This window comes from Mobula birostris, chromosome 8 (genome assembly GCF_030028105.1).
Source record: "Mobula birostris isolate sMobBir1 chromosome 8, sMobBir1.hap1, whole genome shotgun sequence".
NCBI lineage: Eukaryota > Metazoa > Chordata > Chondrichthyes > Myliobatiformes > Myliobatidae > Mobula > Mobula birostris.
Window position 1 is genome coordinate 2228956 of NC_092377.1, and position 22158 is coordinate 2251113.

A 22158-nucleotide genomic window follows, 5' to 3' on the forward strand; every position below is an offset into this window, starting at 1 on the left:
GGTACGTCTTTGGACTGTGGGAGGAAATTGAAGCACCCAAAGGAAATCATACATTCAGTGGGTGGACGTACAAGCTCAACACAGATGACAGCTGAATTGAACCGCTAATTGCACTGCCCAAGCTGTAGTACAGCTGCACACAGTGGTATGATGCCATGGCGTCCTGGGAGATTGAACTGGACCACTGACCAGCTGCCTTTCCCCCATGTGGCTGGCAGGTCGAGTCAACTGCACGACTGGACATCCTATGGAGGCTGCTGGCCAAAAGGGAGATGGAGGAGATGGCGGAGTTACGGGAACACAATGAGAACCTGCTCAACAACATCCTGCCGAGCCACGTGGCACACCACTTCCTCAACCGGGAACCAGACAACGAGGTACTGATCCCCACACCACCTGTGGTCCAAGAGTGATACCTAACCTAGGAAGGCACTGAAGTGCTGATGATGCGATGGAGAAGTTGGGAGGGATGGAGGCTGTGGGCGGACACGATGGGATGGAATGGATGGCAGAGAGATGATGTGATGGAAACGATGGGATGGAGACAACAGGATGGAGGGGATGGGACAGGGACAGGATGGAGAGGGTTGGACGGAGGGGGATGGGATGGAGACGATGAGAGAGTGGATGGCAGAGAGATGATGAGATAGAGTGAATGGTTTGGAATGATGGGAAGGAGGCAGTGAGTTGGAGGCTTGGGAGGGAGCTGGTGGGAAGGAGTTTATGAGATGTCGTTGATGTGACAGAGGCAGTAAGATGGTAGCGGTAGGACAGAGATGGTGGGACAGTGAATGGTTTGGTAACGATGGGAAAGAGGCAGTGAGTCTGAGACAGTGGGATGTAATTGATGGGATGGAAATGGTGGGATGGAGGGGATGGGACGGAGATAGTGGGACAGAGGGAATTGGAGAGAGACAATGGGACATAGGGGTCGAGATGGAAATGGTAAGATGGAGGGAAGGAGATACTGATGGTGGGAGGGAGACATTGGGACAGAGGGGGTGTGGCATAGAGGATGGGATGGAGGGGATGCGATGGAGACAGTAGAATGGAGGAGATGGGATGGGGGGATTGGAGGCAGATGATGGGATGCAGACAATGGGACGGAGGGGATGGGATGGAGGATATTGGAGGTAGATGATGTGACGGTGGGGATTAGAGGGAGATGATGGGATGGAGGGGATCGGAGGGAAAGGAGGGGACGGGATGGAAATGGTAAGACAGAGGCGTTGGGATGGTGATGGTGGGAGGGAGACTGTGGGACAGAGGAGGTGGGGCATGGGGGTAGGACGGAGGGGATGGGATAGAGAGGTTAGGACGGAGTCTGTGGGACACAGTGGTTGGGAGGGAGATGATGGGACGGCAGGGATTAGAGTGAAATGATGAGATTGAGGGGATTAGAGGGAGACGATGGAACGGAGGGGACAAGATGGAAATGGTAACACGGAGGGGGCGGGATGGTGATGGTGGGAGGGACAGAGGGAGCTGGGGTGGAGTTGGTGGGACAGAGTGGATGGGATGGAGAAGGTGGGATGGATGGGATGGGACGGAGATGGTGGGATGGAGACATTGGGGTTGAGACAATGGGACAAAAGGGCTGGGAGGGGGGGAATTGGATGGAGATGATAGGACGGGAGGATGATAGGACGGGGGGATTGGATGGAGATGATGGGACAGGGGGATTGCATAGAAATGATGGGACAGAGGGGATTGGAAGGAGGTTATGGGACGGAGGAGATTGGAAGGAAAGGAGGGAACAGAGACAATGGGATGGAGAGTATAGAACAGATACGATGGGACAGTGATGATAGGACAGAGGGGATTGCAGGGAGATGATGGGACGGAGATTGCATAGAAATGATGGGACAGAGGGGATTGGAGGGAGGTGATGGGACGGAGGAGATTGGAAGGAAAGGAGGGAACAGAGACAATGGGATGGAGGGTATAGAACAGATACGATGGGACAGTGATGATGGGACAGAGGGGATTGGAGGGAGATGATGGGACAGAGACAATGGGATGGAAGGTATAGAACACAGACGATGGGACGGTCATGATGGGACAAAGGGATTTGGAGGGAGATGATGGGTTGGAGGAGAACAAGGGAAAATATGCAGTGAAGGGGATGGAACAGAAGGGATGGGATGGAGAGGATGGGTTTGGAGGGAGACTATAGGACAGAGGGAACAGGATGGAAATAGTGAGATGGAGGGGCTGGGATGGCAATGTTAGGAGGGAGATGGAGGGGATTGGAGGGAGATGATCGGTTGGAGGGGATCGGAGGGAAACTATGGGATGGAGTCTGTGGGACAGAGTGGTTGGGAGGAAGAAGATAGGACAGAGGGGATGGGACTCAGGGAATGGGGCAGAGGTGGCAGAGACGATGGGAACGAGTCAATTGGGCTGAGGTGGATGGGATGGAGACGGTGGGATGAAGGGGACGGAACGAAGATAATGAGGCAGGGACAGCATGGAGATGGTGAGACTTTGTGGGGGGGATGGGACGGAGACAGCTGGATGGACGGCAGCACTGAAACGATGTGATGGAGACTATGGAGGGGAGGTGATGGGACAGACATTGGGATGGAAGGATGGGATGAAGACAGTTGGACGGAGGGATGGGGTGGAGAGTGGGACAGAGATGAGGGAGCAGAGATGGTGGGACGGAGGGATGGGATGGAGGCAGTGGGACGGAGGGAATGGACAGAGACGGTGGGAAGGAGGGATGGGACGGAGACGGTGGGATGAAGGGAATGGAGGGAGACCGTGGATGGAGAGAGTGGGACGGAGACAGTGGGATGGAGGGATGGGAGGGAGACAGCGGACGGAGACAGTGGGACGGAGACAGTGGGATGGAGGGATGGGAGGGAGACAGTGGATGGAGACAGTGGGACGGAGGGATGGGATGGAGACAGTGGGATGGAGGGATGGGACGGAGACGGTGGGACGGAGGGATGGGACAGAGACAGTGGGACGGAGGGATGGGAGGGAGTCAGCGGATGGAGGGATGGGACAGAGGGAATGGACGGAGACAGTGGGACAGAGACTGTGGGACGGAGGGATGGACAGAGACAGTGGGATGGAGGGATGGGAGGGAGACAGCGGATGGAGACAGCGGGACGGAGGGATGGGACGGAGACAGTGGGATGGAGGGATGGGACGGAGACGGTGGGACGGAGGGATGGGACAGAGACAGTGGGACGGAGGGATGGGAGGGAGTCAGCGGATGGAGGGATGGGATGGAGGGAATGGATGGAGACAGTGGGACAGAGACTGTGGGACGGAGGGATGGGACAGAGACAGTGGGACGAAGGGATGGGATGGAGACGGTGGGACGGAGGGATGGGATGGAGACAGTGGGACAGAGATGGTGGGACGGAAGGATGGGATGGAAACAGTGGGACAGAGACTGTGGGACGGAGGGATGGGACAGAGATGGTGGGACGGAGATGATGGGACGGATGCAAGGGGATGGATGGGATGGAGATGATGGAATGGTGGTGATGAGATAGAATTGATTGTTGGAGGCTGTAGCATGTGGGAGAAGGTGATGTGCTGGGGTTGATGTGTATATTTAATGTAAAATTAAGTAAGGGATGGATAAGATCAAGTTAGGACTCTTGTTTCCACTGGTAAGTGAGGTAAGAACTGGGGGAGCAAGACAAACAAGATGCTGGAGGAACCTAAGAGACCCAATACGTCGACTGTACTCTTTTCCATGGGTTCTGCCAGGCCTGTTGAGTTCCTCAGCATTTTGTGTATGATGCTTGGATTGCCAGCATCTGCAGATTTTCTCTTGTTTGTGGTCAAGAACTGGGGGACATAGGCTCCAGACTGAGGAGAGTAGAGTCAGGATGGAAATGAGGAGAAACTGCTTTTAGGTTATAAGACAATAGGAACAGAATTAGCCCATTTGGCCCATCAAGTCTGCTCTGCCATTTCATCAAAGCTGATCTATTTTTCCTCTCATCCCTAATCTCCTGCTTTCTCCCTGTGTCCCTTCGTGCCCTGTCCAATCAAGAATCTATCAAACTCTGCCTTAAATATATGTAAAGGCTAGGCCTCCACAGGCACCTGAAGCAACAAATTCCACAGATTCACGCTAAAGCAATTCCTCCTCGTCGCCATTCTAGAAGGATTCTGAGGCTGTGTCCTCTGGCCCGAGACTCCCTCACCATAGTAAACATCCTCTCCAAATCCACTCTATCCAGGACTTTCAACATTCATTGGTTTCAATGAGACGCCCCTCATTTTTCTGGATTCCAGTGGGTACAGGCCCAGAGCTGTCAAACGCTCCTCAGATGATAGGCCTCTCAATCCCAGAACCATTTTTGTGAACCTTCCTTGAAACCTCTCCAATGTCAGCACATCCTTTCATAGAAAAGGAGCCCAAAACTGCTCACAATACTCTGAGTGAGGCCTCATCAGTGCTTCATAAAGTCTCAACATTACATCCTTGCTTTTATACTCTAGTCCTCTTGAAATGAAAGCTAACATTGCATTTATCTTCCTCACCACAGACTCAACCTGCAAATTAACCTTTCCCTGCATGAAAACTCCCAAGTACAATTGAACCTCAGATATTTGAATTTCCTCACCATTTAAGAGATAGTATATGCTTTTATTTCTTCTAACAAAATGCTTCCTGGCCTCTTTTTTGTTCTTTCTCCTAATCTGTCTACGTCCTTCTGTAGAATCTCTGAATTCTGAACACTACCTGCCCTTGCACTACTTCAGAAAGATCAATCAGGGTAGGTCTTACATCTTCACCATTCACCTTCATAAATTACAGTATTCAGTACAGAAGATGGGATGTTATATTGAAGTTGTATATGACATTGGTGAGGCTTAATTTGGAGTATTGAGTAAAGTTTTTGGTCACCTACCTGCAGGAAAGATGTAAATAAGGTTGAAGGAGTACAGAGAAAATTCACAAGGATGTTGCCGGGACTGGAGGACCTGAGATATAATGAAAGATTGAATAGTTTAGGACTTTATTCCTTGGAAGGTAAAAGGCCTTCTGAAAATCTAAGTACACAATATCCACTGATCCTTCTTTATCTATACTGCTTCTTCTTTCATCAAACAACTCCAACAGATTTGTTAGGCAAGATTTTCCATTCAGGAAACTATGCCTATTTCAGCCTATTTTATCATGTGCCTCCAAGTACCCCAAACCACATCCTTTAACACTTGACTCCTAACCACTGAGGTCAGACAAACTGGCCTATAATTTCCTTCCTTCTGCCTCTCTCCGTTTTTGAAGAGTGGAGTGACCATGCCAGAATTCATTGGTTCTTGAAACATCATTTCTAATGCCTCCACAATCTCTTCAGCCAACTCTTTCAGAAACCTGGGATGGTCTCCCAGTCCAGGTAACTTATCTACCTTCATAACTTTCCCTTTCCCAAGAACTTCTCCCTAATAATGGCAACCACTCACTTCTTCCCCTGGGACACTCTTGAACTTCAGGCATACAGCTGGTGTCTTCCATATTGATGCAAGATATTTATTCAGTTCATCCACCATTTCCTTGTCCCTCATTGTTACCAGCACTCCAGCATTATTTCCCAGCAGTCTGATATCAACTCTCTGCTCTCTTTTACACTTTATCATTCTGAAGAATCTTCTGTCTTACCTTCGCAATTCCAGCGTTTCCTTCCTTATGACATTTTTAGTTGCCTTCTGTTGGTTTTTAAAAGTTTACCAATCCTCCAACTTCCCATTAATTTTTGGTTTCTTTGGCCTTCATGTTGTCTTTCATTGCTGCAACATCCTACCTTTAATGATGACACAAAGGTTGGGGGTGTTGTGGATAGTGTGGAGGGCTGTCAGAGGTTACAACGGGACATTGATAGGATGCAAAACTGGGCTGAGAAGTGGCAGATGGTGTTCAACCCAGATAAGTGTGAAGTGGTTCAGTTTGGTAGGTCAAATATGATGGCAGAATATAGTAAGACTCTTGGCACTGTAGAGGATCGGAAGGATCTTGGGGTCTGAGTCCATAGGACACTCAAAGCTACTGTGCAGGTTGACTCTGTGGTTAAGAAAGCATACAGTGTATTGGCCTTCATCAATTGTGGAATTGAATTTATTAGGAGCCGAGAGGTAATGTTGCAGGTAATGTTGGTCTATTTCCTGAGGAGACTGAGGTCTTTTAACATCTGCCGGACAATGCTGAGGATATTCTACGAGGCTGTGGTGGCCAGTGCTATCATGTTTGCTGTTGTGTGCTGGGGCAGCAGGCTGAGGGTAGCAGACAACAGCAGAATCAACAAACTCATTCGTAAGGCCAGTGATGTTGTGCGGATGGAACTGGACTCTCTCACGGTGGTGTCTGAAAAGAGGATGCTGTCCAAGTTGCATGCCATAGAAACCATAGAAACTACAGCACAGAAACAGGCCTTTTGGCCCTTCTTGGCTGTGCTGAACCATTTTCTGCCTAGTTCCCCTGACCTGCACACGGACCATATCCCTTCATACACCTCCCATCCATGTATCTGTCCAATTTATTCTTAAATGTTAAAAAAGAACCCGCATTTACCACCTCGTCTGGCAGCTCATTCCATACTCCCACCACTCTCTGTGTGAAGAAGCCCCCACTAACGTTCCCTTTAAACTTTTCCCCCCTCACCCTTAACCCATGTCCTCTGGTTTTTTTCTCCCTTTGCCTCAGTGGAAAAAGCCTGCTTGCATTCACTCTATCTATACCCATCATAATTTTATATACCTCTATCAAATCTCCCCTCATTCATCTATGCTCCAGGGAATAAAGTCCCAACCTATTCAACCTTTCTCTGTAACTGAGTTTCTCAAGTCCCAGCAACATCCTTGTAAACCTTCTCTGCACTCTTTCAACCTTATTTATATCCTTCCTGTAATTTGGTGACCAAAACTGAACACAATACTCCAGATTCGGCCTCACCAATGCCTTATACAACCTCATCATAACATTCCAGCTCTTATACTCAATACTTTGATTAATAAAGGTCAATGTACCAAAAGCTCTCTTTACGACCCTATCTACCTGTGACGCCACTTTTAGGGAATTTTGTATCTGTATTCCCAGATCCCTCTGTTCCACTGCACTCCTCAGTGCCTTACCATTAACCCTGTATGTTCTACGTTGGTTTGTCCTTCCAACGTGCAATACCTCACACTTGTCAGTATTAAACTCCATCTGCCATTTTTCAGCCCATTTTTCCAGCTGGCCCAAGTCCCTCTGCAGGCTCTGAAAACCTTCCTCACTACACCTCCAATCTTTGTATCATCAGCAAACTTGCTGATCCAATCTACCACATTATCATCCAGATCATTGATATAGATGACAAATAACAATGGACCCAGCACTGATCCCTGTGGCACACCACAAGTCACAGGCCTCCACTCGGAGAAGCAATTCTCTACTACCACTCTTTGGCTTCTTCCATTGAGCCAATGTCTAATCCAATTTACCACCTCTCCATGTACACCTAGCAAATGAACTTTCCTAACTAACCTCCCATGTGGGACCTTGTCAAAGGCCTTACTGAAATCCATGTAGACAATATCCACTGCCTTCCCTTCATCCACTTTCCTGGTAACCTCCTCGAAAAACTCCAATAGATTGGTCAAACATGACCTACCACGCACAAAGCCATGTTGACTCTCCCTAATAAGTCCCAGTCTATCCAAATGCTTGTAGATTCTGTCTCTTAGTACTCCCTCCAACAACTTACCTACTACCGACGTTAAATTTACTGGCCTATAATTTCCCGGATTACTTTTCGATCCTTTTTTAAACAACGGAACAACATGAGCCACTCTCCAATCTTCCGGCACCTCACCTGTAGACAGCGACATTTTAAATATTTCAGCCAGGGCCCCTGCAATTTCAACAGTAGTCTCCTTCAAGGTCCGAGGGAACAGCCTGTCAGGTCCCGGGGATTTATCCACTTTAATTTTCCTCAAGACAGCAAGGACCTCCTCCTTTTCAATCTGTACAGTTTCCATGATCTCACTACTTGTTTCCCTTAATTCCATAGACTTCATGCCAGTTTCCTTAATAAATACAGACGCAAAAAACCTATTTAAGATCTCCCCCATTTCCTTTGGTTCCGCACATAGCCGACCACTCTGATCTTCAAGAGGACCAATTTTATCCCTTACAATCCTTTTGCTCTTAATATACCTGTAAAAGATCTTTGGATTATCCTTCACTTTGACTGCCAAGGCAACCTCATGTCTTCTTTTAGCCCTCTTGATTTCTTTCTTAAGTATTTTCTTGCACTTCTTATACTCCTCAAGCACCTTATTTACTCCCTGCTTCCTATACACGTCATACAACTCCCTCTTCTTCTTTATCAGAGTTGCAATATCCCTTGAGAACCAAGGTTCCTTATTCCTATTCACCTTGCCTTTAATCCTGACAGGAACATACAAATTCTGCACTCTCAAAATTTCTGCTTTGAAGGTTTCCCACCTACCGATCACATCCTTGCCAGAGAACAACCTGTCCCAATCCACGCTTTTTAGATCCTTTCTCATTTCTTCAAATTTGGCCTTCTTCCAGTTAAGAACCTCAACCCTAGGACCAGATCTATCCTTGTCCACGATCAAGTTGAAACTAATGGTGTTATGATCACTGGAACCAAAGTGCTCCCCTACACAGACTTCTGTCACTTGTCCTAACTCGTTTCCTAACAGGAGATCCAATATTGCATCCCCTCTAGTTGGTCCCTCTATATATTGATTTAGAAAACTTTCCTGAACACATTTTACAAACTCTAAACCATCTAGACCCCTAACAGTACGGGAGACCCAATCAATATATGGAAAATTAAAATCCCCTACCACCACAATTTTATGTTCCCTGCAGTTGCCTGCTATCTCTCTGCAGGTTTGCACTTCCAATTCTCTTTGACTAGTAGGTGGTCTGTAATACAATCCATCTAATGTGGCCATACCTTTCCTGTTTCTCAGCTCCACCCACAAGGACTCAGTAGACAAGCCCTCTAATCTGTCCTGCCTGAGCACTGCTGTAATATTTTCCCTAACAAGCAAGGCCACTCCCCCACCTTTCATTCCTCTGCCTCGATCACATCTGAAACATCAGAACCCTGGAATAATAAGCTGCCAGTCCTGCCCCTCCTGTAGCCAAGTTTCACTAATTGCTACAATGTCATAATTCCACGTGTCAATCCACGCCCTCAACTCATCCGCCTTCCCCGCAATACTCCTAGCATTGAACTATATACACCTCAGAAGATTTTTGCCACCACTCACAACCTTTCTATTAGTGAATTTGCTTGAACTTTTAACATCATTTATTTTCACCCCAGCCACACTGTCAGCTCTGGCACTTTGGTTCCCATCCCCCTGCAAATCTAGTTTAAAGCCCCCCCAATAGCACTAACAAACCTCCCTGAAAGGATATTGGTCCCCCTGTAGTTCAAGTGTAACCCGTCTCTCTTGTACAGGTCCCACCTGCCCCAGAAGAGGTCCCAATTATCCTGAATCCTGAAACCCTGCTCCCTACACCAGTTCCTCAGCCACTTGTTCATCCTCCAGAGCATCCTATCCCTACCCTCACTGGCATGTAGCACAGGTAGCAATCCTGAGATTACCACCCTCGAGGTCCTGCTTTTCAACTTCCTACCAAGCACTCTATACTCACTCTCCAGGACCTCCTCACTCTTCCTTGCTATGTCATTGGTACCGATGTGCACCACGACATCTGGCTGATCACCCTCCCACTTCAGAATGTCATGCAATCGATCAGAGACATCCTTGACCCTGGCACCCGGGAGGCAACAAACCATCCTGGATTCTCTGTCACGACCACAGAAACTCCTATCTGCACCTCTAACTATCGAGTTCCCTATCACTACCGCTCTCCTCTTTTCCCCCCTCCCTTCTGCACTGCAAAGCTGGACTCAGTGCCAGAGATCCGACTACTGCAGCTTGTCCCAGGTAAGTCATCCCACCCCAACAGTAACCAATGCGGTATACTTGTTGTTGAGGGGAATGGCCACAGGGGAACCCTGCTCTGCCTGCCCTTTCCTCTTCCCTCACCTGACAGTGACCCAATTTCCTGTGCTCTGCTCCTTTGGCGTAACTACCTCCCTGTAACTACTATCTATAATCTCCTCATTCTCCTGAATGATCCGCAGGTCATCCAGTTCCTGCTCCAGTTCCCTAACGCGGTTTGTTAGGAGCTGCAGCTGGATGCACTTCTTGCAGGTGTCGTTGTCAGGGACACTGGAGGGCTCCCTGACTTCCCACATCCTGCAAGAGGAGCATTCCAACATCCTGCCTGGCATTCTTGCTGCACTAAACAATCTGAAAAAAAAACTTACCGGAACCTACCCTGGCCTCTGCCTGTTCTCGCCGAAGCCTGTTGAGCCAAAGCCGCCCCACTCTGAGTCAGTCCACTCCGACGATGGCCGCTGTATATGGTGGTCTGCTTTTAAACCTTGGTGCGCTACGTCACACACCTGCGCAGTGCAGACCCTTCTCCCCGAGCAGAGTTTAAAAAAAAAACGACTTTTTTGACCCGAATTCTTGGTCAATGTCTCCCATCCACTACATAATGTACTGGCTGGGCACAGGAGTACATTCAGCCAGAGACTCATTCCACCGAGATGCAGCACTGAGCGCCATAGGAAGTCATTCCTGCCTGTGACCATCAAACTTTACAACTCCTCCCTTGGAGGGTCAGACACCCTGTGCCGATAGGCTGGTCCTGGACTTATTTCATAATTTACTGGCATAATTTATATATTACTATTTAACTATTTATGGTTCTATTACTATTTATTATTTATGGTGCAACTGTAATGAAAACCAATTTCCCCCTGGGATCAATAAAGTATGACTATGACTATGACTATATAGAACCCTGGTAAGACCCCACTTGGAGTACTGTACTCAGTTCTGGTCGCCTCACTACAGGAAGGATGTGGAAACCATAGAAAGGGTGCAGAGGAGATTTACAAGGATGTTTCCTGGATTGGGGAGCATGCCTTATGTGAATAGGTTGAGTGAACTCAACTTTTTCTCCTTGGAGTGATGGAGGATGAGAGATGACCTGATAGAGGTGTATAAGATGATGAGAGGCATTGATCGTGTGGTTGGTCAGAGGCTGAAATAGTTGTCACAAGAGGACACAGGTTTAAGGTGCTGGGGAGTAGGTACAGAGGAGATGTCAGGGGTAAGTATTTTGCTCAGAGTGGTGAGTGTGTGGAATGGGCTGCCAGCAACGGTGGTGGAGGCGGATACGATAGGGTCCTTTAAGACACTTTTGGATAGGTACATGGAGCTTAGAAAAATAGAGGGCTTTGGGCAAGCCTAGTAATTTCTAAGGTAGGGACATGTTCAGCACAACTTTGTGGGCAAAAGAGCCTGTATTGTGCTGTAGGTTTTCTATGTTTCTATGTTTAAAGTAGCTCTTCTTCCTAAGATATTATGATCACTGACCCCTAAGGGTTCCTTTACCTTAAGCTCTCTACCAATTCCATTTAACTGCACAACACCCAATCCAGAATAGCTGATCCACTAGTGGACCTGCTCTAAAAAGCCATCTTGTAGGCATTCTATAGATTCTCCCCTCTCGGGATCCAATACCAACCTGATTTTCTCAATCTACATGCATATTGAAATCCCCTATTGCCCTTTTGACATGCATTTTCTATCTTGCATTGTAATTTGGAGGGTGAACGGGTGATAGATAGGGGATATAGAAAGGTAATTACACCCAAATTGCAGGACACAGGAAACTGGGTGGCAGTCGGGAAGAGAAAAGGGGTTAAAATGTGAGTGCAGTGCACCTTTGTGTCCATCTTCCTCAACATCAGGATTATCACTCTGAATACTGCTGAGGAGTGGAGGTCATGGATTAAGGGAGAAAGGTGAAAGGTTTAACGGGAACATGAGGGGAAACTTCTTCACTCAGAGGGTCATGAGGGTGTGGAATGAGTTGCCAGCACAAGTGGTGCATGTGAGTTTGATTTCAACATTTAGGAGAAATTCAGAGAGGTACATGGGTGGTAGGGGTATGGTGAGCTATGGTCCTGATGCAGGTCAGTGAGTGTAGGCAGTTTAACTGGTTCCCCATGGACTATATCGTCCAAAGGGCCTGTTTCTGTTTTGTACTTTTCTATGACTCTATAATCACATCTTTGCTACTGTTTGGAAACCTGTATTTAACTCTTGCCTCTACCCACAACAATTCAACACCTTCCGACCATATGTCAACTCTTTCTAACGATTTGGTTTCATTTTAACCAACAGAGCCACCCCACCCCATCTGCCTTCTTGCCTGTCTTTTTGATACAATGTCTATCCTTGGTCATTAAGCTCCCAATATAATCTTCTTTCAGCCATGACTCAGTGATGCCCTCAATATCATACTTGCCAATCTGTGAGACCATAAGATGTAGGAGCAGAATTAGGTCCTTTGGCCCACTGAGTCTCTCTGCCATTTCCGTCTCAGCTCCAGTCTCCTGCCTTCCCCCATATTCCGTCATGCCCTGATTAATCAAGAGTCTATCAACCTCTGCCTTAAATATACCTAATGACCTGGCTTCCACAGATTCACCACTCTCTGGCTAAAGAAATTCCTCCTCATCTGCATTCTAAAAAGACGCCCCTCTGTTTCGAGGCTGTGTCCGCTGGTCCCAGACTCACCCACCATAGGAAGCATCCCCTCCACGTCCACTTTATCAAAGCCTTTCAAAATTCGATAGGTTTCAGTTAAGTCACCCCCCCCCCACCATTCTTCTGAATTCCAGATAATAGAGGCCCAGAGCCATCAAACACTCCACAAATACCAATCCGTTCAATCCCAGAATCACTTTCATGAACCTCCTTTGAACCCTCTCCAATTTCAGCACACAATTTCTTAAGTAAGGGGCCCAAAACTGCTCACAATGCTCCAAGTGAGACCTCATCAGTTCTTTGTAAAACCTCAACATTACTTTCTTGCTTTTATATTCCAGGTCCTCTCAAAATGAATGCAACATCACATTTGCCTTCCTCACCACAGACTCAACCTGCAAATTAAACTTTAGGGAATCCTGCCCAAGGATTCCTAAGTCCCTCTGTGCCTCAGAGTTTTGAATTTTCTCAGTATTTCAAAATGTTATTCCTTCTACCGAAGTGCATGATCATACACTTCCTGACACTGCATTCCATCTGCCATTTCTTTGCCATTCTCCTGATCTGCCCTTCTGTAGTTTCTCTATTTCCTCCAACCTACCTGCTCCTCACCTATTTTTGTATTGTCTGCAAACTCTGCCACAAAGCCATCAATTCCATTATCGAAGTCATTGACAGACAATGTTAAAAGAAGCAGTCCCTGCCTCCAGCACCCCGGAGCCCATGTTCTCTATCTGGCTAGTGTCACTACACTTCGGCTAGGGGACCAAGTGTCATAATTTTCCAAATTGTCTGACTAATCTAAAGCTTTCACCTTAAACTAATTGGTAAATTCGTTGAGCAGGGTACTGCATGGATTAGCGGCATGCGCTGTAAGGCGAGGCTGAACCACCTTGGGTTGTTTTTGCTGGAGCGGCGGGAGAATGAGAAAGATTTAGGAGATTACTTGAGACATAGATCAACAGACAGGCCATGCCATCTTCTTTGAATGTTCATACTAATCACACTGTGGAAACGGAAACTCTGAGCTCTCATAACAACTCTAATGAGTGCAAAAGCCCTCTGCGGTCTTGGGGATTATATTAATCTTATTGCTTATTTACTTTACCTAATCCTATCACCACTGCTGGACTATAGGCCGCTGTCAATAGCTCACCAGAGTCCTCTTTCCCGGGCCAGTCTTTCATGTTCCCTCCAGGTGTGGATCATCTGTTTGGTGTGTCCTTCCTCTGCCAGGAATGAGGTCTCTGGAGCTTCCGTAGCTCTGGGCTTTTACAGGATGGGGTTGTCAGTCCAGCGTCCAACACCCCTCACCCCTGCTCCTTTAACAGATTGTTACTGTCCATGACAGTTATTTTAATCTTATATTTGATTTAAATTCTAACATCTGTCTTGTTTCCTCTTTGTCCCCAGGATCTTTACTTCGAGTCACACGATGATGTGGGGGTTCTGTTTGCATCCATCCCAGAATTTAACGCCTTTTACTCTCAGGCGGAGAGCAACCAGCAGGGAATGGAGTGCTTACAGCTGCTGAATGAGATCATTGCTGACTTTGATGAGGTGCCTGCTGTGTGCTGAATGTTGACCGGTGGTGTTGGTACTGTTGTTGAATTGACAGGGTCCTTTCTGTGCAGACCGCCTGGTTAGAACTCCCTCTGTCCTCTACATAGTGACCTGGCGAATTCTGTCCCACACAGCACGTTCTCCGGTTTCCTCTGAAAATTCTGGGTGTTGGGGACTTAGGATCAGGTTTATTTTCAGTGGCATACATTGTGAAGTTTGTTGTTTTGTGGCAGCAGTGCGGTGCACACATTAACAAAATACTATAAGAAACACTCAATGGCTGTCTTATTAGGTAGCTGTACACCTGCTCATTAATGCAAATATCTAATCAGTCAATCCTGTGGCAGCAACTCAATGCATAAATGCATGCGGATATGGTTAAGTTCAGTTGTTCTTTTCCTAAACACCAGAATGGGGAAGCAGTGTGATCTAAGTAACTTTGGCTGTGATTGTGGGTGGTTTGAGTATCTGAGAAGCTGCTGATCTCCTGGGATTTTCAGACCAAACAATCCCGAGAGTTTTCGGAGAACAATGCAAAAGAACCAAAAAAAGAAAATGTGAGGGGCAGCTCTGTGGGTGAGAACAGCTTGTTGATGAGAGAGGTCAAAGGAGAATGGTCAAGCTGATAGGAAGGTCAGGTAACCCCACAGGTACAACAGTGGTGTAGAAGAGCATCTCTGAACCCACAGCATGTTGCACCTTGAAGTGGATGGGCTACATCCACAAACTTACATTCAGTGGCCACTTCATTAGGTCCAGGAGGTGCCTCAGATAGTCGTCACTGACTGTATAAGTTGCAATAAGACATATATATTAAAAATTATCAAAAAGGGGCAGTGTTCATGGGCTCATAGATTACTTAGGAATCTGATGGCGGAGGGCAAGAAGCTGTTACTAAAGCGTTGAGTTGTTTCACCATCATTAAATGCCTCAGCTAGTCCATCATTGATCTAGGTCACAGTGGGCTTGGCCCCACTCTCTCACCTATTTCCCCCCCACCTCCCATGTCCCCAGTGATTCTGTCTCCATAGCTGTTTGGGGCAGACAATTCACACACTCACCCGATGATAGGGAAGGAGTCCCTCAGCTGTCTGTGACATGGGAGGCCCCTAATCCTCAATGCCACCCCCTCCCCACAGCACACACTATGTCCCACTCAGAACCATAAACGTTTCAGTATGGTCTCTGTCATTTATCAGAGCTCTGCAAGGGATCCCGTGACTCTGAGTTAGAGAGCCATGCAGAACAGAGTGATATCCCTCGCTCCCCCAACCCAAGACACAGCTTTTAATTGTTCCTCTTCCTTTCCCCTCATTCCCTCTGCAACAGGAAATAAAGTCCTGGCCTATTTAATCATTCCCTATAACTCCAGTCACGTCCCAACAACATCCTTGTAAGTTTTTTTCTGTACTCTTTCAATCTTATTGATATCTTTCCTGTAGATAGGTGCCCAAAGCTGCACACGGTAACCTAGGCAACACACACAAAACGCTGCAAGAACTCAGCCAGCCAGGCAGCATCAATGGAAAAAAATACAGTTGACATTTCCTAAATTAATTACGTAATTAATTCTCACCAATGTCTTACACAACATCAACACAACATCCCAACTCCTATATTTTGATTTATGAAGGCCAATGTGACAAAAGTCTAGTTTATCACCCAATCTATCTGAGACACCACTTTCAATAAATTATGGACCTGTATTCCCGGATCCCTCTATCTACCACACACCTCAGTGCCCTACCATTCACTGTGTAAGTCCTCCCTAGCTTGTTCCCCCAAAGTGCAACACCTCATACTTGTCTACACTAAATTCCATCTGCCATTTTTCAGCCCATAGTCTTCACCTCAACCACATATCTACACACTAGAGACAATAACAGTAACCAACCAACTTGTGTTTCTGAAAAACGAGACCTTCAATGAAAATCACACTGTCACAGGGAGAACGAGCAAGTTCCACACCGACAGTACCCAAGGTCCCCTTCCCACACCTGGACCGTTCTGGTTGCCCTATTAAAGGAATGGTGTCGAGGCTTTGGAGAGGGTGCAAAGAGGTTTACCAGGATGAGTCCCGAAAAAGGGCCTCAGCCCGAAACATCATCTGTTTGCTTTTCTCCATGGATGCTGCATGAATTCCACCAGCATTTTGTGTGTGCTGCTTACCAGGATGTTGCCTGGATTTGAGGGCATGTGCTTTAATGAGAGGTTGGACAAACTTCAGTCATTTTCTCTGGAACGGCAAAGGTCGAGGGGAGATCTGATAGAGGTTTATAAGGTTATGAGAGGCATAGATAGAGTAGACAAACAATATCTTTTTCCTAGGTTTGAAATGTCTAATACCAGAGGGCTTGGATTTAAGGTGTGAGGAGGTATTTTCAAAGGAGATGTGAGGGGCAAGTTTTTTTACACAGAGTGGTGGATGCCTGGAAAGTAGCTCTTGATGTGGTGGTAGAGGCAGATACATCAGGGACTTTTAAGAGAAGTTTAGATAGGCACATGAATGTGAGGAAAATAGAAGGGTATGGACATTGTGTAGGCAGAAGGGATTAGCTTAGTTGGCTATTTGATTACTAATTAATTTGGTTCAGCCCAACATTTTGGACTGAAGGGCTGATTTGGGTGTCTCATTCACAGCCACAGAATTTCCTGTCTGTTCCTCTGACTATTGATTTCCAGAAGACCACAAGACACAGGAGCAGAATTAGGCCATTCAGCCCATTGAATCTGCTCCACCATTCCATCTTGGCTGATCCCAGATCCACTCAACCCCATACACCTGCCTTCTCACCATATCCTTTGCTGCCCTGACCGATCAGGAAATGATCAACTTCCTGTGTTGTACTGTTCTATATTCTCCCCAGAAATCAACCCAATGAATCTTCTCCACCACTAATATAAGTACCTCCTTCCCAGAAGAAGATAAGATAAAGCTTTATTTATCCTGCAGAAAATTATTGTTGCAAGGTTGCTCAGTCAGAAATGTGTACTTTAAAATACAACATTTAAGCACTGAAGTACAAAAAAAATACAAAATGTGCATTAAAAAGTCATAGTGCAAAATACAGATGTGCAATGAAACCACATTCTTGGAGATATATTCCAGAAGATAGAGATTTAAACTGTACATGGTGTTTCAGTTGCCCTCTCACCCTCTCCCTATCACAGCAGGTCTGTCCTCTACTACATTCACATTCTGTTGCTCCATTCTGAATTACCCCTGAACCTCTCTCACCTCCGTAAACAGGTCTTTATCCTGCCACTGCCCTGCAGAGATTCTGTGCTGCTGCTCAAGTGAAGTGAATTACAGTGTTGGGAAGTTATTGTCATGCACTTTGGGAGAAGGAATAAAGGTGCAGACTTATTTTCTAAACATGGAGAAAGTTCAAATAATTCTAAAAGGTTTGTCAGGCAAGATTTTCCCTAAGAAATCAATGCTGACTTTGTCTTATCTTGTTCTGCATCACCAAGTACTCCATAACCTCATCCTTAACAATGGACTCCAACATCTTCCCAACCACTGAGGTCAGGCTAACTGTGTCTGCTGCCTCCTTCCTTTCTTGAAGAGTGGGGAGACATCTGCAATATTCCAGTCCTCTGGCATTATGCCGGAGTCCAATGATTTTTGAAAGATCATTACTAATGCCTGCACAAATTCTACCGGTACCTCTTTCAGAACCCTAGGGTGCAGTTCATCTAGTCTGGGTGACTAATGTGCCTTTAGGTTTCTCAGCTTTGAGCACCTTCTCTCTTGTAATAGTAGCTGCACTCATTCTCTTCCTTCACACACTACAACAACTGGCACACTGCTAGTGCCTTTTGCAGTAAAGACTGATGCAAAATACTCATTTAGTTCATCTGCCACCTCCTGGTCCCCCATTATTATTTCTCTGGCCTCATTTTCTAGTGGTCCAATATCCATTCCCATCTCTCCTTTATTTTTTATATACTTGAAAAAAGCTTTTTCCATTGACCTTGATATTGTTAGCTAGCTTGTTTTCAAAATTCATCTTTTCCCTCCAAATGATTCTTTTAGTTGCTTTCTGAAGGTTTTTAAAGCTTTCTAATCCTCAATCTTCTTGATAAATTTTGCTTTACTGTATGCCTTCTCTATTGCTTTTACATTACCTTTAGCTTCCATTGTCAGCCACAGTTGTACTATTTTGCCATTTGAGCATTTCTTTTTTTTTTGGAATACATCTATCCTGCATCATTACACATTTTTTTCCGAAACCTTACACCGTTGCTGCTCTGCTGTATCCCTGTAATCATCTCCTTCCAATTTACTTTGGCTAACTCTCATACCACTGTAATTTCCTTTACTCTCCTGAAATAATGCTACATCAGACTTTACGTTCTCCCTATCATATTTCAAGTTAAACTCAATCATATTGTGATCACTGACTCCTAAGGGTTCCTTTACCGTAAGCTCCCTAATCACCTCTGGTTCATTACCTAATGCCCAATCTAGTATAGTTGATCCCCTTGTAGGTTCAATGTCAAGCTGCTCTAAAAAGCTTTCTCATAGGCATTCAACAAATACACTACCAATATCAATAAGATCCGTTACCAACATCATTTTCCCAATCAGCCTTCATGTTGAAATCTCCCATGACAACTGTAACATTGCCTTTTTGACACACCTTTTCTATTTCCTGTTGTAACCTGTAGTCCACATCCCAGCTGCTGTTTAGAGGCCTGTATACAATTGCCATCAGGGTCCTTTTACACTTGAAGTTTCTTAACCCATAAGGATTCAACGTCTTCAGATGCTGTGTCTCATCTTTCTACTGATTTGATGCCATTCTTTACCAGCAGAGCCACACCAGCCCCTCTGCCTACCTTCCTGTCCCTCCAATATAACATGTAACCTTGGACATTCAGCTCCCAACTACACCCATCCTTCAGTGATGGCCACAACACATCATACCCGACAATCTGTAATAGTGCAATAAGATCATCTACCTTATTTCTTATACTCTGTGCATTGAGATATAACACTTTCAGTACCGTATTTGCTACCCTTTTTTGATTCTGCATCCCTAATGCACTGATACTCACCCTGCTGGCTGCAATTTTGTCCTATCATCTGCCTGCTCTTCTTGACAGTCTGACTGCATGCTATCTTTGATTTTTTTTATCATCCGTCCTATCCTGAGTCCCTTCACTCTGGTTTCCATCCCTCAGCAAAATTAGTTTAACCTCTCCCCAACACCTCCAACAAACCTGCCCGTGAGAATATTGATCCCCGCAGGTTCAGGTGCAACCCATCCCTTTTGTACAAGTCATACCTCCCTCAGAAGAGATCCCAGTGACCCTAGAATGAGCTTGTCAGCCATGCATTTGTCTGCCAGATCATCCAGTTTCTACCCTCAGTGGCATGTGGCACAAGTAGCAATCCAGAAATTACTACCCTGCTGTAGTGGATGTGATCCAAGACATCCTTGACCCTGGCTCCTCAGAGGCAACATACAATTTGGGTGTCCCATTCACAGCCACAGAATTCCCTGTCTGTTCCTCTGACTAGTGATTTCCACAAGACCACAAGACACAGGAGCAGATTAAGGCCACTCAGCCCATCAAGTCTGCTCCACTATTCCATCATGGCTGATCCCGGATCCACTCAACCCCAAACACCTGCCTTCTCACCACATTCTTCGATGCCCTGACCGATCAGGAAACAATCAACTTCCACTTAAATATACTCACAGACTTGGCCTCCACTGCAGTCTGTGGCAGAGAATTCCACAGATTCCCTACTTTCTGGCTAAAAAAATTCTTCCTTACCTCTGTTCTAAAAGGTCACCCCTCAATTCTGAGGCTGTGCCCTCTAGTTCTGGATACCCCCACCATAGGAAACATCCTTTCCACATCCACCCTATCTAGTCCTTTCAATATTTGGTAGGTTTCAATGAGATTCCCCCCACACTCTTCTGAATTCCAGTGAGTACAGGCCCAAAGCTGCCAAACACTCCTCAGATGTTAACCCCTTCATTCCCAGAATCATCCTCGTGAACTACCTCTGGACTCTCTCCAATGACAGCACATTGTTTCTGAGATACGGAGCCCAAAACTGTTGACAATACTCAAAGTGCAGCCTGACTAGTGTCTTATAAAGGCTCAGCAGTATCTCCTTGCTTTTATATTGTATTCCCCTTGAAATGAATGCCAACATTGCATTAAACTTCTTTACCACTGACTCAAACTATAAATTAACCTTCTGGGAGTCTCGTGTGAGGACACCCAAGTTCCTCTCCACCTCTGATGTTTAAACCTTCTCCCCATTTAGAGAACAGTCAGCGCTATTGTTCTTTTTACCAAAATGCATGATCATGCATTTCCCAACATTTTATTCCATCTGGCAGTTTTTTGTCGATTCTTCCAATTTGTCCTGCTGCAATCGCTCAGCAGTACCTCCCCCTCCACCTATCTTTGTATCATCCACTAACTTTTCCACAAAGCCATCAGTTCCATTATCCAAATCATTGACAAACAATGTGAAAAGTAGCAGGCTCAATACTAACCCCTGATCACCACTCATCACTGGCACCCAACCAGAAAAGGCCCCCTTTATTTCCACTCACTGCCTCCTGCCTGTCAGCCATTCCTATATCCATGCCAGTATCTTTCCTGTAACACCACAGGATTTTATCTTGTTAAGCAGCCTCATGTGTGGCACTTTATCAAATCCCTTAATGACATCCACGGCCTCTCCTTTTGTCCACCCTGCCTGTTTCTCCACCAAAGAACTCCAACAGATTTAGAAACATAGAAAACCTACAGCACAATACAGGTCTTTCCGCCCACAAAGCTGTGCCAAACAGGTCTTTATCTGAGAAATTAACTAGGGTTACCCATAACCCTCTATTTTTCTGAGCTCCATGTACCTGTCCAGGAATCTCTTAAAAGACCCTATTATAACCGCCTCCAACACCATTGCTGGCAGCCCATTCCACGCCCTCACCACTCTCTGCATAAAGAACTTACCTCTGACATCTCCTCTGTATCTACTTTCAATCACCTTAAAACTGTGTCACCTCGTGTTAGCCACTTCAGCCCAGGGAAAAAGCCTCTGACTATCTACACAAACAATGCCTCTCATCATCTTATACACCTTTATCAGGTCACCTCTCATCCTCCAACGCTCCAAGGAGAAAAGGCCGAGTTCACTCAACCTATTAGAACCATAGAACCATAGAAACTACAGCACAGAAACAGGCCTTTTGGCCCTTCTTGGCTGTGCCGAACCATTTTCTGCCTAGTCCCACTGACCTGCACACGGACCATATCCCTCCATACACCTCCCATCCATGTATCTGTCCAATTTATTCTTAAATGTTAAAAAAGAACCCGCATTTACCACCTCGTCTGGCAGCTCATTCCATACTCCCACCACTCTCTGTGTGAAGAAGCCCCCACTAACGTTCCCTTTAAACTTTTCCTCCCTCACCCTTAACCCATGTCCTCTGGTTTTTTTCTCCCTTTGCCTCAGTGGAAAAAGCCTGCTTGCATTCACTCTATCTATACCCATCATAATTTTATATACCTCCATCAAATCTCCCCTCATTCTTCTACGATCCAGGGAATAAAGTCCTAACCTATTCAACCTTTCTCTGTAACTGAGTTTCTCAAGTCCCGGCAACATCTTTGTAAACCTTCTCTGCACTCTTTCAACCTTATTTATATCCTTCCTGTAATTTGGTGACCAAAACTGAACACAATACTCCAGATTTGGCCTCACCAATGCCTTATACAACCTCATCATAACATTCCAGCTCTTATACTCAATACTTCGATTAATAAAGGCCAATGTACCAAAAGCTCTCTTTACGACCTTATCTACCTGTGACACCACTTTTAAGGAATTTTGTATCTGTATTCCCAGATCCCTCTGTTCCACTGCGCTCCTCAGTGCCTTACCATTAACCCTGTATGTTCTACCTTCGTTTCTCCTTC

General features: G+C 46.0%; 1 protein-coding gene across 1 annotated transcript in view; it reads left to right on the forward strand.

Moving 5' to 3' along the window:
• The window catches only part of LOC140201977 (adenylate cyclase type 8-like), a 147087-nt gene that overhangs the window by 90697 nt on the left and 34232 nt on the right, over nucleotides 1-22158 (forward strand). Inside the window, exons 15-16 of the mRNA XM_072266844.1 lie at nucleotides 219-377; nucleotides 14050-14196. Coding sequence (XP_072122945.1) covers nucleotides 219-377; nucleotides 14050-14196 — 306 coding nt within the window. The remainder of the gene's footprint in view (nucleotides 1-218; nucleotides 378-14049; nucleotides 14197-22158) is intronic.